We start from the raw sequence: 18,570 nt of genomic DNA on the forward strand, positions 1-18,570 counted from the left end.
CAGGAAAATTGTTATGTACCTATGAGGATAATTTGAAAGTCACATTAGAAATCGTAAGTCAGTACTACGAAGAAATAGGTTTATCAATTTCTGACACAAAAACTTAGGTGTGTTACTTTTCACAAAAACATAGAGTTCCACAAGGCAATCTTAATGTGAGAAAGTTTAATTTCCCTATAAAAAACTGTATTAAGTATCTTGGTACCTATCTAGACAGGAAATTGTTATGGAAAGATCACATTCATCAAATTGTTAAAAAATCAGAAAACTCAATAAACATTTTAAGTGCTTTCTGTAAAACAAATTAAGGAGCAGACCCAAATATTGCTTTGATGTTTTACCGTAACATGATCAGGCCGATTTTCGATTATAACTGTCATTTATTTGGATCAGCGGCCAATACACATCTAAACAAACTTGAAATTCAAAAAAATAAATGCCTGAGATTATGCCTAGGTTGCATTTACGCCGCCAATTCCTTAGCGACAAATTCACAGTCCGAATTATGTCCAAAAATTGTAAATACCTTCAAGATCTTAATGAGCTATTAGTTTTAGACCTCACCCATAGGTACTGGAGAACTAAAAAGTCTATACCTTTGGTAGAAAGCTATCTAAGTACGGTAAAATATAACGATATTCTCTATAAAAGCCATATTCCGCCCTACTACGGTGAAATTGCAAAAACACTAATTTCTAGAAAGGTGAGGATATGTTACTTAAACTCAAATTTACTCCCAAATATGTTTAATACAATTATTAAAGAAAAATGGACAAATTATCAGTACATTTTTACTGATGGGTCAAATGATGCAAATGGAACGGGCTGTGCAATGTTCCACGAAAATAAAAATTACCATCACCAGTATAGCTTACCCAGTGAATGCTTAATATACACAGCAGAAATGATGGTAATAATGTTTGCTCTTCAGTATGTAGTACTGAATCCTACTAGCAACTGTTATATTTACTGACAGTAAAAGCGTGGTCGACAGATTTAACAACATTTAAACAGTCAAACACATATAAACCACATTGAACTGAAAATTCTTAAAATTCTTTATGAAACTATACAATTAGGATTAAATGTAATAATTACATGGATCAAGGGCCATTCGGGAATAAAAGGCAATGAGATCGTTGACAATTTGGTTAAATTAGCATATATGCTTGGAGAAAAAGTAAACAGAAATTTAATTCCAGCGACAGATATTGACACCGTTAGTAGACAAAAACTTTAAAATAATTGGCATTTACATTACACAGAATGTAAGACTGGCTTAAACTTTTATCATTGCAACACTAGGATACCCTCAATAAGATGGTTCTACACAGAATCTGATCGACATTTTATAAAGACCATTAATCGGCTGAGAGCAAATCATGCTCTTACTCCATCTTACATGCATGGAATTGTCTTATCAAATACTCCCAATTGTACTTGTGGTAAAATAGGCGATCTAACACATATTATATTAGAATGTGATTTACAAATTATTAATATAAACGAACTTTATAAGGAATTAATAAATTCTAAGTGTTGTTTTCCAACAAACTTTAATCTTTTAATATTTTCAAATAATATGAAAATTCTTCATTGCATTTACAAACATGTTAAAATATGTAAATATAAGTTGTAAATAGTATATAGGCATAATCTGTTAATACGATTTGAAAAAAAAAAACAAAAAAAAAGTATACCACAAAGTAAAAAAAAAACATAAAATAAATAAGAAAATAGAAAAAGAACAAAAAACAAAAAAATAAATTAAAAAAAAGAACAAAAAAAAAACAAAAAGCAACAAAACAACAAAAAAGAAAACAAAAAAAAACAAGAAAATAATAAAAAAAAGAAAATAAAAATATATCAAAACAAAATTTATGTATCCATAAAAATATTAGGTATATGTAGTATAGTACTTACGATGTCAGTTGGACAAGTATAAAAACGAAATTCGACACTCAAGTGTCGGCGCCTTCTGTAAAACATAGGCGGCGCAATAGAAATTAAATAATAAACTTTTATTTTTAAATTAAGGTCTAATATTTTGTTAAACAGTAATAATATTGTTGATTATTCACATTTCTTTATGAACTTGACACCAAAGATGATTAAAAGTTAATACACATAGTCCATTCACTAACGGTAAAATATTGTAAAAACCTCTAAATTTTAAAGAACCACTGGGATTGACATGAAATTTGGCATACACATATAGCTAACGTGTCAAAGAAAAAAGTGATATTGTGCCGATGTGTATTTTTGCCCTGGGGTGGGTACCGCCCCTTCTCGGGGGTGAAAAGATATACATCCAAAATAAGTCCGGAAGTGGATAAACTGACTAATTCTAGGCAACTTTTGTTCTATAGAGGTTTTTACTTAATCAATACTTTTCGAGTTATTTGCGAGTGAATATATTCATTTTTCAACAAAAACACAACAACACAACACAACTCAAAAGGTAAGTATTTCATAGAAAAAATGTTGTTAGCAAGAATAAGTTTATAAAAAAGTGAAAACAATGGTATATGTATGAAGTCTGTATACCCAGCAGAAGCAGAGTTATAGCTAATGAAAAATAGATTCTTACCTATTCGCAAAATTCCATATCGAATAATTCAACGTGAAATAATCAAAAAAATGTTTTTTTTACTTTTTTTTTTTTAATTCTTTAAAGGAATCTTTATTTTTGATTTTTAAAAAAGTTTATAGCATCAAATGTAAGCAAGTTACGCTCAAAACAAAGTTGATCCCTTTTTTGGTAAAACATAATCATGAATATGATCTGTAAGTTTCATCGGTTTAAAGAGCTTATTTTTGAAAGATACATGAAATCGGCCAATTCGTCTTCCAGTCGAATTGTCTCTTAGGTTATAGATTAATGGAGAGATCACATTTACTACGGTACACAGAACATATTTTTGACAAGTTGTGGAAGTCTTTGTGGAAATATTCACACAATTAAACACTATCACTATCCGTGTGTCCAGAAATTGAGTCGTCGTTTGTGTTTATAACTACTGGTTCAATTGGTGGTAAAGTAGGATATTCTTTTTCTTTTACTTAAACATGAGCTACACAATTTTTCCAAATGTCAGTTTTGTTAAGTTCTTCGATCACTGTTCTTATATTTTGGAAAAACAACGTGACTTAATTGGGGAGATTGATTCATTTTCCGCAATTCCTTTTTTACATCGGCCCATATCATTTCAATTGGGTTGAAAACACAATGATATGGAGGGAGCCGTAAAACCATATGCCCGTGGCGTTCAAAGAGTTTATCTATTACATATTCTTTTTGAAAATTTTGTTGCTTAATTAATTGCAATAATTCCTTTTTGGTGCATTTACTAGGTGTTGCCATGCCTTTGTTCTCCATAAATTCTATGATATCTCCCTTCTTGGAGCTAGTATTTGGAATTTTGGTGTAGAGTCTAGAATGGTATGACGCATTGTCCATTACTATCACGGAATTTGTTTTAACATTCGGTAAAAGCTGTTCCGTTGCCCATTTTTCGAAAAGTTTAGCCGTCATATCCTCATGATAATCAGCTGATGACTGTTTAATGTTTTTGGCCGATAATAACAAGGCATTAGGTACAAACCCGCTCTTAGTTCCAGCATGTAGAATTATAATTCTTTTTCCTCTCGAACAAGGAGTACTCAAGCAGCACTTTTTGCTATCATCCATCCTGCCATATTGAACTACATCATGGGTGTAAAACCACGTTTCATCAAGATACACAATGTCTCTATTGTCATCTCGATATTCCTTTATTTTACGTAAATAATGTTGCCTCTGTATCACAATCCTTGTAGATTCCATAATTACCATTCTCTTGTCTAATTTTTTATAACTAAATCCGCATTCTATTAAAACACGCCTCAATGTATCAAGGGATTTATATGCATAATCGGGATATATTTTCAACTTGTCCTGAAGCATTTCCAACGTTAGAACTTTGTTGTCCTGATAAAATTCGTAGACATAGCGACAAATAACGTCTTTAGTGGCCTTATCAATCTTTTTAAGGTTTTGTCCAACTCTTTGACGTTTAAAAGAATGATCACTTACATCCCCAGCTGCAATAACACGTAAAACTGTCGTACGCGCAAGTTTGGTAAGTTCACATATCCTTGACACAATATTATTTTCCGAAAGTGTACTATTTTCGCCTCTTAAACAGGAATATATATTTAGAATAATCCTTTGCGCTTGAATATGTAAGTCCTTATTTACAAATTCCCAATTTATTGGTGTTGGATCTAAAAGAAATATTTTTACTTTTAATTGTTAAAAAAAGTAGATTAAGGGTGAATATTATGACCGAGCATCCCTATACAACTAATTATTAAACTTGTAATGTATTTACAACTTATTTCTACTGTCTTAACTCAAACTTAACTAAAACACAACACTACTGTTTTGCACAAAAATATTAAAAATATACGTGAACGTGAATGTTTATATTTGTGAATTATTCGGGACTGGACCCGAAAAATTCCTTAACTTTTATTGAAATTTAAAATTGATGATTAAACTTATATACATACATAATGCAAATGAAATATAATGTGCTTATTAATTTTATTATAAAAATAAAATAATTATAAGTTTATCACGACGACACTGTTATTGTGTTTATTATATGCTTGCCGCCTTTGAAACATGAGAAGCAATTTTTGCCAGATAACAGCAAAGCCAGATTTGGTTTCAGTGTATGCACTTCCGAAAAATTTGACCAATTACATTTCAGTATTACCCAATAAGATACGTTAAAAAGTAATAAGCCACGCCAATATCCATGTGGACTAATACCAGGAGTAATCAATAATTACAGAATTACAAAGATTTATCTTTATTTCTATGTTCGCCGTAGAATTACTGACCGGACCCCAAAAATTGTTCTTTCCCAATTCATATCGTTTCTACTATACTAACATTTGACTATGAATCTGCAATCAATAATAATTAAAAATTCAGTAAAGACAAATAAGTCTGGCTAATTGGCTCTGCCAAAGCCGTTTTTCAGAAAAAAAAACTAGTCATATTTGTATAGTAGTTTTAATTTTATTGAGTCCGGCTCTGATCCACCATGTGTGAATCCATGTGGCTAACAATCATACCGCCATATTGGTATGATCGTTAGCCACACCTACTGACGCCGTTTTTAATACACACGTTAATATGCTAATAGCTTCTCCATATATTCTAACTCGATGGTGGTAGGTCAGAAAAAAAAAAAAAAAAAATATATATATATATATATATATATATATATATATATATATATATATATATATATATATATATATATAAATTTTAACCGTTTGTGACAGTTGTAATTGAGGTTTTGAAGTTCATATTTTTGATTAGTAAACAAGTATTGTAATATTGTATTAATTTTGTGTTCCGAATAAAATTGTTTTAAAAAAGTGTAACAATATAATAACAAGAGAAAAAAAGTAGTAATAGGTGGCGTGTGCATTTCCAGTTGTATACGGCCATGACACACTCCGTGTATATATTTTTGTGCTATTTTTTATGCTAACTGGTTAGTAAAAATGGAAATGTAACTAAATAAAAGAAATAAAATATATTATAGGGTAACGTATTAATTATTTAGTTTTTTTTTAATCTTTTTTGGGGATTTCTGCTACTGTATATGAGTCTTTACTCAGACTGTTACTGCTTTTATAGTTGCGGACTAATTTCCTGGGTAGTCAATTACATTTTTACCACTGAACATAGGTTGAACTTATTTAATGATAAAAGGTAGTATATCATTTTCTCTTGTCACAGCGGTAATAGACTCCAATGAGAATGTGGCAAATCGTTCTTTGTAAAGCTGTATATTTGTCAAGTATTCAGTTCTTGTATACGTGTATTTTTTATATACTCCTTAAAAAAAATTAAGCTAATAGGTCTATATGACTTTGGTTTCTCTGGAAATCATTTGTTACTCTTATTACTGCATCAGACCCTAACCTGTCGCCATTTTTTGGAAGAACAAATGCCAGACTATCTCATTAGACCTGTCATTGTTTTGGAATATAACGCAAGCACAAACTTGTTTTGAATATTTTGGCTAAATGAGACAGTAGATTGTTAGAAACCATTCGATTCTATTTTCTTTAATCTTTCCCTCCCGCTAGACTCTGATGATTTCGTTTACTTTTATGCATGTTTATCAAGCTTAATCTTTGCTACATATTTAATAAATGTTGCACTAGAAGAATGAGCATTTGAAAGGTATTTCTTGTTTTTGTCTTTGATTTCCATAAACTCAATCTTTGACTTTTAAGTAGTGTCCAATATCAAATCTTTAGAATTCATATCCGAAATTGGACAGTATAATTTTATCACCCAGTAGACCGAATGAATATATTTGTTATTAAATACACACACGTAGTTAATTAGGTTACATACACATTTGGTCAATTATCAATAATATAATTTGTACATCAGTCAAAAGTGCTGACAAAGTTAAACTATTTTCATAAATTAAATACACATGTCACGCGAGGTCCGCGAAAATATTGACCCAATTAAAGTTTATATAAAGCTAAGATCTCTTGCCTAGGGAGGCATTCAATCAATATTCACTCAACGAACTTGATAGTCCTCAACGATCAACTTCATCAATCTCTACTCAAAGTAATCCCGGGTCTACACTCAGAGTGTACGTCTCTACAATACACTCTGCTACTATTATTTGGTGTTTCCATTACAAGTGAACGAACATCTTCACTGAGCCAACGAAGGGGATTTGTTCATGGTCCTATCGAGAAACAGAATACTTCAAGGAAGTTTGAGAGAGCCTATACAGTCCACGCCAGCAACACCCTCAGTAGCAGAGAGAGACCACTAGACCCGGGAGAACGAGAGCCATACCAAAGCCGAGAGCCACACTAGAGCCGAGAGCAGTACCAAAGCCGAGAGCCACACAAGAGCCGAGAGCAGTACCAAAGCCGAGAGCCACACTAGAGCCGAGAGCAGTACCAAAGCCGAGAGCCACACTAGAGCCGAGAGCAGTACCAAAGCCGAGAGCCATACTAGAGCCGAGAGCAGTACCAAAGCCGAGAGCCACACTAGAGCCGAGAGCAGTACCAAAGCCGAGAGCCATACTAGAGCCGAGGCAGTACCAAAGCCGAGAGCCATACTAGAGCCGAGAGCAGTACCAAAGCCGAGAGCCATACTAGTGCCGAGAGCAGTACCAAAGCCGAGAGCCATACTAGAGCCGCAGAGCAGCCAAAGGACAGGACCGATTGCAGAACCCACCAGAAGCGAGGGATCCTCAACGTCTAAGAACACAAAAAACCGTAAGTTTTTGAATAATTACAAAATCTTCCAACTTTTACAATCTTACAATTTAACAAGTTTTTTTTATTACAATTTAACAATTTAGAACAACAATCTCCACTCTATCAATCGTATAATAATGTACTTTAGAATGTATACCATTTAAATAATACAGAGAATTGATAAAACAAAAAATAAACGTCATTCACAACTATAACTTACTAAACAATAATTTTGTATGACAATTTGAAAAAAGAAACGTTCATACATATAGCTTGCTTTTAATTCAATTAAATACTTTATTTCGAAAAATTAAAATAATTACGTAGCAAATAATTTCATTTATTTTGATAACAATATATATATATATATATATATATATATATATATATATATATATATATATATATATATATATATATATATATATATATATATATATATATATATATATATATATATGTATATATATCATTATAAGAGTGTGTGGATTACATCTTGACCTACCTCAGTACAAAGAATAGCACAGCAGGCAAGGTCAAACTCATATTTCGCTAAATTGCACATTCCGATAGAAAAGAAAGTGTTATAATACAGGTATACTTATTTAATAAATAACGTACATTTCGTATTGTCTAATATATTTACCGCTGAATGTAAAAATTTATAAGAAAAATCATGGAAAGCATATACGTTAAGCAAGCGGAATTAGGAACAGAAATAACGAAACTCGTTTCAAATACAAAAAAGGATTCCCAATCTCGGAAAAATCAACAATACATCCGGGATAGACAGGAAAAATTAGAAGAATATTGGGCAAAATTTTTAAATAACCACGAAAAGCTGCTAGAAGGGGGTATAACGAAAGAAAAATATTTTGAAACAAAATACTATGATCAGATATTTAAGATATACATTGAGGGGAAAACCCTGTTGGAAGAATATGGAAGGGTGCTGAAAAGAGGAAAAGCACCGAAAGTAAAGGAGATACAGATAAGAAAACAAAGAATCGAGGAATTATTACGGCCAGAAAATGAACAAGACTTGCAGGAGGATGAAGAATTGCAGTCAGAGTTAAGAGAATACATGGAAAAGGTGAATACACTAATGATTGAAGCAGCAGTAAATGAGGAACTAGACGCTACAGATAATGGAGAAGTAGAGAGAATAAATCATCTAAAGAAGAAAGTCAGGGAAGTTTTAAAGAAAATAAGGCCAGGAATGCAACGGCCAGAAAGCACACAGAGGAGGGACGGTGTGACATTGCCGCAGGTAAAAATCCCTGTGTATGAAGATATGAAACGTGGAGAACTTTCCACGATCTGTTTACTAAAGTGATACATGAAAACGACCAGTTATCAAACGCAGAAAAAATGCAGTACCTTAAAACTCAAGTAAGAGGGGAAGCCAACAGAATGATACAACACTTAAACATATCCGAGGCCAACTACGAAGTGGCCTGGAACATGCTAAAAGATAGGTATGAGAACCCAAGGATGATATTGTTTAAATTAATAGACAGGATGCTACTAGCGCAGGAAGTAAAGGAATCTTCTGCTAGAGCATTGAAATCACTACATGACACCTTCCACGAAAGTCTGGAAGCCATAGGAGGGTTAGGAACAGACACGGAAGCGTGGAGCCCATTGATAGCCCGAATTATCATAACGAAATGGGACAATGAAACTAGGAGGCTGTACGAAAACCACATTGGAGACAGTAGAGAGATACCGACGTACAAATCGACACAAACATTCTTACAGCGAAGATTTCAGACACTGGAACTGCTGGAGTCAGAAAAAAGACAAGAGAAGCAAGGAGGATCTCTTAGGAAACCAAGAACACATTGCGTGATATGCAACGGAGATCACGGAGTACCGAACTGCAGAGAATTTCAGGAACTCAATGTAAGAGACCGGAACAGGATGATAAAAGAAAAAGGATTGTGTACAAACTGCCTAGCACATAAAAAAGAAAAACAATGTTATTCACAATATAGGTGCAGACACTGTGGCGGAGACCACCACCATATGTTGCATTATGAAAAAGGAAACACAAGCAACAAAAGAAACTCCAATGGAACGAAAGGAGAACAAACACAAGAAAGAAATGGAAGAGATTCAAACAATAGAAGAAACGGGTACCAAGCTGATAGGTACAGAGTGGGGAAATAATAATCCATACAACGCCAGAGAACAAAATAACGGAAGGCGAGAAAATACACAAGATACCAATGGGCCTAGGAATAGCAACGACCAACAAAGAGGGCAGAATTCAGTAAACTGTGCAAGCCATAAGGAAGGTAAAGCATTACTAGCGACAGCTGTGGTACGCATAAGAGATGCGAAAGGAGATTCACACATAATGAGAGCACTAATCGACCAAGGGTCACAATGCGCATTTATAACGGAACAAGCTGCGACGACGCTAGGAACAACAAGGAAGCCCATACAGGCGACCATATCCGGGATAGGCTCGTCAGGAGAAAAAACAGCCAACTGGAGTATGAAACTTATAATCGAAACTCATTACGAAAGTGACTTCGAGATGGAAATAGAAGCACTAGTACTACCGAAGATAACAAGGAATTTACCGGAACAGGATATAATTCTACCGGACTATAACGAGAAAAATGCAATACTGGCAGATCCAAGATATTACAAGGTAGGGAAGATAGACTTACTACTAGGAGTAAAAGAATACAGTTACATATTGACAGAAGGGATGCACAGAATAAGTAATGGACTCCTGAGTCAAAACACCAAACTAGGATGGATAGTTTCGGGAATAGCACGAGAAAGGGAGAATATAAAAGCAGAAGTATGCTGTATGATATCAAGACAAGAAATGGACGTACAAATAAAGAACTTCTGGGAATTAGAAGAAGTAAATCAGGACACAAGTTTCTCAGTGGAAGAACAAGAATGTGAAGAACTGTATCGACAGACTGTAAAAAGGAATGAAGAAGGGAGATACGAAGTAAAAATTCCGTTTAGGGAAGACGTCGCAAAGTTAGGAGAATCTAAACAGCAAGCATTCGCCAGATTGATGCAACTAGAAAGGAAGTTTGCAAAAGACAAACAGTTAGAAGCGAATTACAGACAATTCATGGAAGATTATAAAAACCAAGGTCATATGGTAATAGCAGAAAACCAGGGAGATGGGTACTACTTACCTCATCATTCAGTGAGAAAAGAGGACAGTACTACAACGAAAATAAGAGCCGTGTTTGATGCATCAAGCAAAAGCTCATCGGCAGTAAGCCTGAATGATATTATGCACACAGGGCCGAAATTACAACAAGATTTGACAAATATACTATTACGATGGAGATCCAATAAGGTAGCATACTCAGCGGATCTGGAAAAAATGTTTAGACAAATCAGAATGGCAGAAGAAGACCAAAAATATCAAAAAATTTTGTGGAGAAAGGACACAAAGGACCACATACAAGAGTATAACTTAACGACGGTGACATACGGCCCGGCCGCAGCACCCTTTTTAGCGTTAAGAACAATACAACAATTACAAGAAGACGAAGGAGAGAGGTTCCCGTTGGCATCGAAAATTGTAAAAGAAAACATGTATGTAGACGATATACTAGAAGGAGCTGAGACAGTGCAGGAAGCAGAAACAGCCCAAAAGGAATTAATACAACTGTTCAGAAAAGGAGGTTTCATTCTTAGAAAATGGTTGAGCAACGAAGAAAAAATAATGGAGAACGTACCGGAGGATATGAGGAACGTAGACTCCAAGGCATTCAAACAAGAAGAAGTACGGAAAACGTTAGGAATACACTGGTCACCTAAAGAGGATATAATCACATTCAAAATTGGGATAACGACGGCAAAGAAAATAACAAAAAGACACGTACTGTCAGAAGTAGCAAAACTATACGACCCACTGGGATGGATAGCACCTGTAGTAATTCAGGCGAAAATGTTCATACAGGAATTATGGGAGCAAAAGACCAGTTGGGATAAAGAATTAACTAGCAACCAACAAAGCAGGTGGAATACATACCAGGCGCAATTAGTAAATCTGGAGAAAATAACATTGCCCAGGTGGAACAACTTAAGCAAGATAAACAGGGTAGGACTACATGGATTTGCAGATGCGTCTATGAAAGGATATGGAGCGGTAATCTACTTAAGGGTATTAGGCCCAGAAATTAAAACGAATCTAATGATAGCAAAATCGAAAGTCGCACCATTGAAAGGGAAAACGACGTTACCGAGGCTCGAGCTGTGTGCCGCGGTACTACTAGCAAATTTAATGAAGAAAACCCTACAAGCATTGAACAGGGAAAACATTGAGGTATATGCATGGTCGGACTCAACGATAACCCTGGCTTGGATAAAGGGATCATCAAAAAGGTGGAAAATGTTCGTCGCCAACAGAGTAGAGGAAATAAGAGGCGTTATAGGACCGAAAAATTGGCATAAGGTAGATACAAAGGAAAATCCAGCGGACATCCTCTCACGTGAAAGTACCGCATCAGAATTATTAGAAGCAGAGCTATGGTGGAAGGGACCAACTTGGCTGACTAGTAACAAAACTTTAACGCAGGAATCAGAAGAAATACCAGAGACAAATGAGGAGAAAGTCAAAACGAAAATAACGGTGCACACGACAACGATAAAGGAGGACATATGCGAGAGATTCTCAAATTTAGAAAGAATGAGAAGAGTACTTTTATATTGTAGGAGATTTGCAGGCAAATGCAGAAAAAAGAAAGACAATGGACAAAGTCAGCTTACAGTCCAAGAATTAGAGGAAACGCTATTAAAGGTGATAAAGCACACACAGCACGCCTACTTCAAACAAGAAATAAATAAGCTGGAGAAGAAACAGCAATTAGACAAGAAAAATAAATTAGCGTCATTGGTACCATTCCTGGATAGACAAGGAATTCTAAGAGTCACCGGAAGACTGAGACACACGAATCTAAAGTACGGAGAAAAACATCCGATAATTTTGCCAAAGGATAGTACATTAACAAAGTTACTTATAACAGATAGTCACGCAAGAAATCTACATAGCGGATTACAACAAACACTACAGTACATAAAAAGGAAATACTGGATAATCAACGGCAGAAGAACCGTGAAAGATCATCTAGCAAAATGTTTAAGGTGCAGGAGGTATAAAAGCCAAGCAGCACAACAATTAATGGGAGATCTACCGAAAGACAGAGTGAACCCGAGTCATCCCTTTACTAACACAGGGATAGATTATGCCGGGCCAATAAAAATAAGTACCACGAGAGGCAGAGGACAGAGGAGCTATAAGGGCTACATCTCAGTATTTGTGTGTCTGTCAACGAAGGCAGTACACCTTGAGGTAGTAAGCGATATGTCTACGGATGCATTCATCGCAGCGTTCAAGAGATTTACGGCACGCAGAGGACAGTGCAACAACGTATACAGCGATAACGGAACCACATTCGTAGGAACAGAAAATTTGTTGAAAAAAGAAAATCAAAAAATAGATGACGAGATAAAACAAGGATTACTGGTACTAGGTACCCAGTGGCATGTCATACCTGCATATGCACCACATTTCGGAGGATTATGGGAGAGCGCAGTGCGAATAATGAAATATCACTTGAAAAGAATCATCGGGGAAACAGTTCTAACATATGAAGAATTGAGTACGGTGCTGGCACAAATAGAAGCATGTATGAACTCGAGACCATTATGTGGGTCATCAGAAGACCCTGAAGGGAAAATAGCCCTGACACCAGCTCACTTCCTTATAGGGAGAGAAATTATATCACCAAATAGGGAAGAAGAGCTTACGACTTATTTGAAGATGCCGACGAGGTGGAGATTAGTGGAGAAAATAAAAAGAGACTTCTGGAAAATTTGGAAACAGGAATACCTGCACCAATTACAACAGAGAAATAGATGGCATAAGGCGCACCCTAACATAAAAGAAGAAGAAATAGTTATAATTAAAAAAGATGATACACCTCCAGGCAGATGGCCATTAGCAAGGGTAACAGAAACACACTCTGGAGCGGAGGGATTAACCAGAGTAGTAACAGTGAGAAAGGCAAACGGGAAACTGACTAAATGACCCATACATAAGCTAATACGACTGGAAGAAGAGAAACAGGAAAAGCCGAAGAAGGCAGCAGCACTAAGATGGAAGAAAATACTAGTAGCTATAATGTTTTTAACGATGTTAAAACCCATAAAGGCAGAACCGTATAAAATATATAATCCGGTACCAGGATTTTTCACAGAAGACCTTGGAGAGGTCGTCATAGACCGGGGAACATTTCGAATAAAGGTGTTACTCGAAAAAGGAAGAATTCGAACAGAGCACCAACTAATAGGAAATATGATACAGGGCGTACGAGAACTGTGTCATGAGATAAAAATCGTGAATTGTAAGGATATAATAGAGAAGTTAGAGGAAGGACAAAGAAAGGCGGAGTCAGTAAGCGAGGGGCTGACAGTAGAAATAAAAGGAAGGGAAAGAAGAGGAATATTAGGAACAATATTAACCTCAGTATTTGGAGTCAATGACGAAGCCTACAGTAACATTGAAGCATTAGATAATAACCAAAAGGAGCTAATAAAGGGATCACAGCACCAGGCGAAGATAATGTTAGAAACAATAACATCAATCAATCACACAGAGAACAGGATAAACGAGCAAATGAACAAGTTTAACAAAGCACTAATCGCAGGTCTACAAGAAATGTCTAAAGGACTTAACGAAGTAGAAGACAAAGCACAAAAACTAGAAACCGAATATAGCACGTTACGAATACAAACGATAGCATTACAAGTTATGGACTTCATAAACGAATATACTCAATTTTACGAGGGAATATTAAACCTTCACTATAACCACGGACACTTCATTGATATAGTGAAACCGGGTGAAATAACCAAATTAATAGGGAAAGCAGGGCAGATACTGCCTCAAGGGGTCGAAATACGACGACAACCCATTATAGAAACAGAAGTCAGTCATGACGACAGATATATAACAGTCATCGGCTACTTCATAGTGACAGGGAAAAATAAGTACAGCATGCTCAAAGTCACGGCCATACCACTTGACGTTGAGGGGTCGGTGTTGCGCACATTTGTCGCCCCAAGGAATCTACTGGTCGTAGATTATAACACACTGCACTACTTCGAATTGACCGCGGAAGATAGAGAAAGATGCTTACTGTTGACAAAGGCGCAGATAGCGTGCTCACCAACGGCTATAAGAAACATGGATACCCAACCAAACTGCATACTTGAAGAAATTTATGAGCGATCTAAGAATAGCACATGTCCAGTGGTAGCCAGGACAATACAGACAGCTCAATGGAGTAAGATGGGTACTCCCAACCTCTGGCTAGTTATCACGCCAGTCACGATACACATATCCATTATTTGCGATGGAAATCGGAACGAAAGAGTACTGGAAAGAGTCACATTCCTGAAGCTTTCACCCAAATGTATCGCCCAAACGAAAAATATTACATTACTCCCCACTAGCAGTGGGGTGGACAGAGCAGTGACGAGTTACCTGAAGTCGCCAATCACTCCCGTGGCCCAACTGGTGGCGAGGACACCCCGCAAGTTTAACACGCCTCTAAACACCTACCTTGACATACCAGGAGGAGAGCTACGTCATGTGTTACTTGAGGAGGAGAGTCTGGAACAAGAAATGACGCATACGCAGTGGCGATCGATTCACGAATCTAATTGGCATTATTTTGTGGCCACCGGGATCATTACTATAATGGTAATAATTGGGATACTCACGTTATGGAAGTACCGTCCTGTTGCACGACTATGTCGTTCAGGGAATCCACAAACTCAGACTAACGAACAGGAAGTACCTGTATTAGTTAGTAATCGGCACAACAATGTACCGTCGACTTCCCAAGTTGACATCCCACTTTCCACACTTTCATCCAATTGCCCTAATTTTAATCTAGAGATAGAGTCGGACATTGATAGCTAGGGTACGGTTGGAAGATTGTTGATTATTCTTAAACTATTTATAATTTATCATATTTGAATTTTACTATGTTATGTAATACTTATATGTAAACTTTGAGTATTGACACTTGGGCCAGATTGCCCGATTCCGCAGTATTTCCAATATCAAATCTTTAGAATTCATATCCGAAATTGGACAGTATAATTTTATCACCCAGTAGACCGAATGAATCTATTTGTTATTAAATACACACACGTAGTTAATTAGGTTACATACACATTTGGTCAATTATCAATAATATAATTTGTACATCAGTCAAAAGTGCTGACAAAGTTAAACTATTTACATAAATTAAATACACATGTCACGCGAGGTCCGCGAAAATATTGACCCAATTAAAGTTTATATAAAACTAAGATCTCTTGTCTAGAGAGGCATTCAATCAATATTCACTCAACGAACTTGATAGTCCTCAACGATCAACTTCATCAATCTCTACTTAAAGTAATCCCGGGTCTACACCCAGAGTGTACGTCTCTACAATACACTCTGCTACTATTATTTGGTGTTTCCATTACAACTGAACGAACATCTTCACTGAGCCAACGAAGGGGATTTGTTCAAGTAGTCTAATCTCGTAATCGTGGTAATTTAATATAACTTTTTAAAGGTGCATCGTCGGAGTTAAGCTAATAATCCCTTTACAGAATTTTCTGCGTGCTCTCCTTTCAGAACTTCTTAATTCGGTGTTATAAAATGTTAGAGCATGTTTGTGGCCCTTACAATTATCTGAACTTTTAGTTTGTTTACTTTAGTTTTTCTAACTCGCTGTTCCACTAAGACACATCTCTATTCACGACAAGTAATTCTCCTCATTCATAAGTATATTTATTATTGTACCATTCACGCAGTGTGATGCTATTTTATTATTATGATACAGGAAAAATACCCCGAGACTGACTAGAATCAATATTTATTTTACTACCGAAACAGTCAAACCCACAACACTGCAACGAGTTCCCTTTGATACGGCTTATGGGTCATGCAGTAAAAATCCTTTTAAAAGTCATACATAACCGAATCTATAGGGTGATTCATTTATAGGTACTTTTTTGAACAAAAAAAAAAACAATGAAGAAAATAAATTTGTTTTTGAAAATATTTATTATCATACAAAAGAACCATTCTTTACAATTACTTCTTAAAGATAATTTCTTTTAAATGTTGGCCATGACTACGATTAAATTGGTTCATTCTGAAGTTCCAATTCTCGAAGACCCGTTCCAGCAATTTCAGCAATTTCATCGATATTTCACCAATGACTCGAGTAATATTGGCCTCCAATGCCTCAATTGTATCTGGTTTATTCATGTAGACTTTGGACTTAAGGAGACCTAAAAGAAAAAGTCTAAAGGTGAGATTTCACAGGATCTAGGCGGCCAATTCACTGGTCCAAAGTGTGAAATAATTTGTTCACCGAATCGTTCTCCACCATGCTGGGAGAGGCTCCACGGCAAGTGAAGCTGTATAGAAAGTGGCGTCATCTTGTTGGAACCAAATGTCGCCGAGACCACGAGCTTCAATTTCAAGTATCAAATAGTCCGTTATCATGGTCCCCATTCACAGTAACATTCTGGCCGGCCTCTGTTTTAAAGAAATATGGAACAATAATTCCACCAACCCACAAACCACATCAAACAGTTGTTTTTTCAGAGTGTAATGGCAATTCTTTAACCTCTTTGGGTTGTTCATCACCCCAAATACGTGCATTTTGTTTATTAACGTACCCATTAAGCCAAAAATGGGCCCCATCTGAAAACAAAATTTTTCTCGAAAACAGTGGATCTTCTGAAAGCTTATCAAGAACCTATCGACTGATACGGTGACGACTCGGAAGGTCGGTCAGCTTCAGCTCTTGCACTAATTGAATTTTGTATGCTTTTAAACCCAGATTTTTATGTAAAATACGCCAAGTTGTTGAGAACGGCGACGAATTGATTCTTCATTATTTTCGAGTACACTAACCGTTATCGCCGCTATATTTTCTTCGCTACGTGCTAAATGTGGTCTATTTAATCGCGTGTTATTCCATAATGAAAACTGGGTTTCGAACTTACTAATCGTAAAGCGAATTGTACGTTCGGTAGGCCGATTATATGGACCATAAATTATTCTAAGCGCACGAAACACATTCCTCACAGAACTCCCATTTTCAAAATAAAACTTTATAATTTCTTGACGCTGTGCCGGGCTAAGTCTTTCCATCATGAAATATCAAGCGATATTGAACAAAAGCAAAATGTCAGTTTGACAGTATTTATGCACGATCTCCAATAAAATCCCCACCAAAAAAGTACTTCTAAATGAATAAACCTATATAAAAACTGCGAAACACTCATCGAAACGATCAGATAGGATTCAGAGCCGGATGGGAACGAGAGATGCCCTGCTTAGTTTACTAGTTCTGGCCCAAAAATGCTACGACCAACAGAAAGATATATTCATATGCTTGATAGACTTCGAAAAAGCGTTTGATAGAGTAGGATACGACGTACTATTAGAACGTTTACAAGAAGTCAGTTTAGATGGGAAGGACATCAAACTTCTAAAAAACTTGTATATATATATATATACATATATATATATATATATATATATATATATATATATATCTATATATATATATATATATATATATATATATATCTATATATATATATATATATATATATATATATATATATATATATATATATATATATATATATATATATATATATATATATATTCAGGGATTCTACAGTATTCACTGCCTTCCCTCGCTCAACCGTCTTCATCTCTCTCTGTTGTCCCATTCTCCATCGTTTAGGCCTCTCTTACTCATGGCGTTGTCTACTTCGTCCTCCAGGATTTTCGGGGTCATTCTTTTTTTCCTCCTTCCTATGGGGCTCCACTCGGTTATTCTCGTTATCCATCTGCTGTCGCTAGTTCTTCTTATATGTCCATACCACTTTAGTCTTTTTTGTTCTATTTATGTTAGTATGTCTGTTTCTATTGATGTTCTTTGCTTTATTTCGTCATTACTTCTCCTATCCATTTTTGTTACTCTGCAGCATCTTTGCAGGCATTCCATCTCTGTTACTACTATCTTACTGCTGTTTTTCTTCTTTATGATCCAATTTTCAGCCCCATATTTCATAATACTTCGCACTAATGTTTTATAAATCTGTGTTTTTGTCTTCATATTTAGGTGTCTATCTCACCATACTGAGTTAAGTTGTCCGATTGCTGTTCTTGTTTGTCCTAAT

At 35.7% G+C, this 18,570-nt stretch overlaps 1 protein-coding gene across 1 annotated transcript; it reads right to left on the reverse strand.

The window, feature by feature from the left end:
* Positions 1–3,103: 3,103 nt before the first annotated feature.
* Positions 3,104–18,185, reverse strand: LOC140442318 (uncharacterized). Its single transcript, XM_072533393.1, has 2 exons — positions 18,143–18,185; positions 3,104–4,266 (listed from the first exon to the last, which is right to left on the reverse strand). Exons 1-2 carry the CDS (start codon positions 18,183–18,185, stop codon positions 3,104–3,106), a joined length of 1,206 nt encoding a protein of 401 aa, XP_072389494.1.
* Positions 18,186–18,570: the final 385 nt, after the last annotated feature.

This window comes from Diabrotica undecimpunctata, chromosome 5, assembly GCF_040954645.1.
Source record: "Diabrotica undecimpunctata isolate CICGRU chromosome 5, icDiaUnde3, whole genome shotgun sequence".
NCBI classification, from domain to species: domain Eukaryota; kingdom Metazoa; phylum Arthropoda; class Insecta; order Coleoptera; family Chrysomelidae; genus Diabrotica; species Diabrotica undecimpunctata.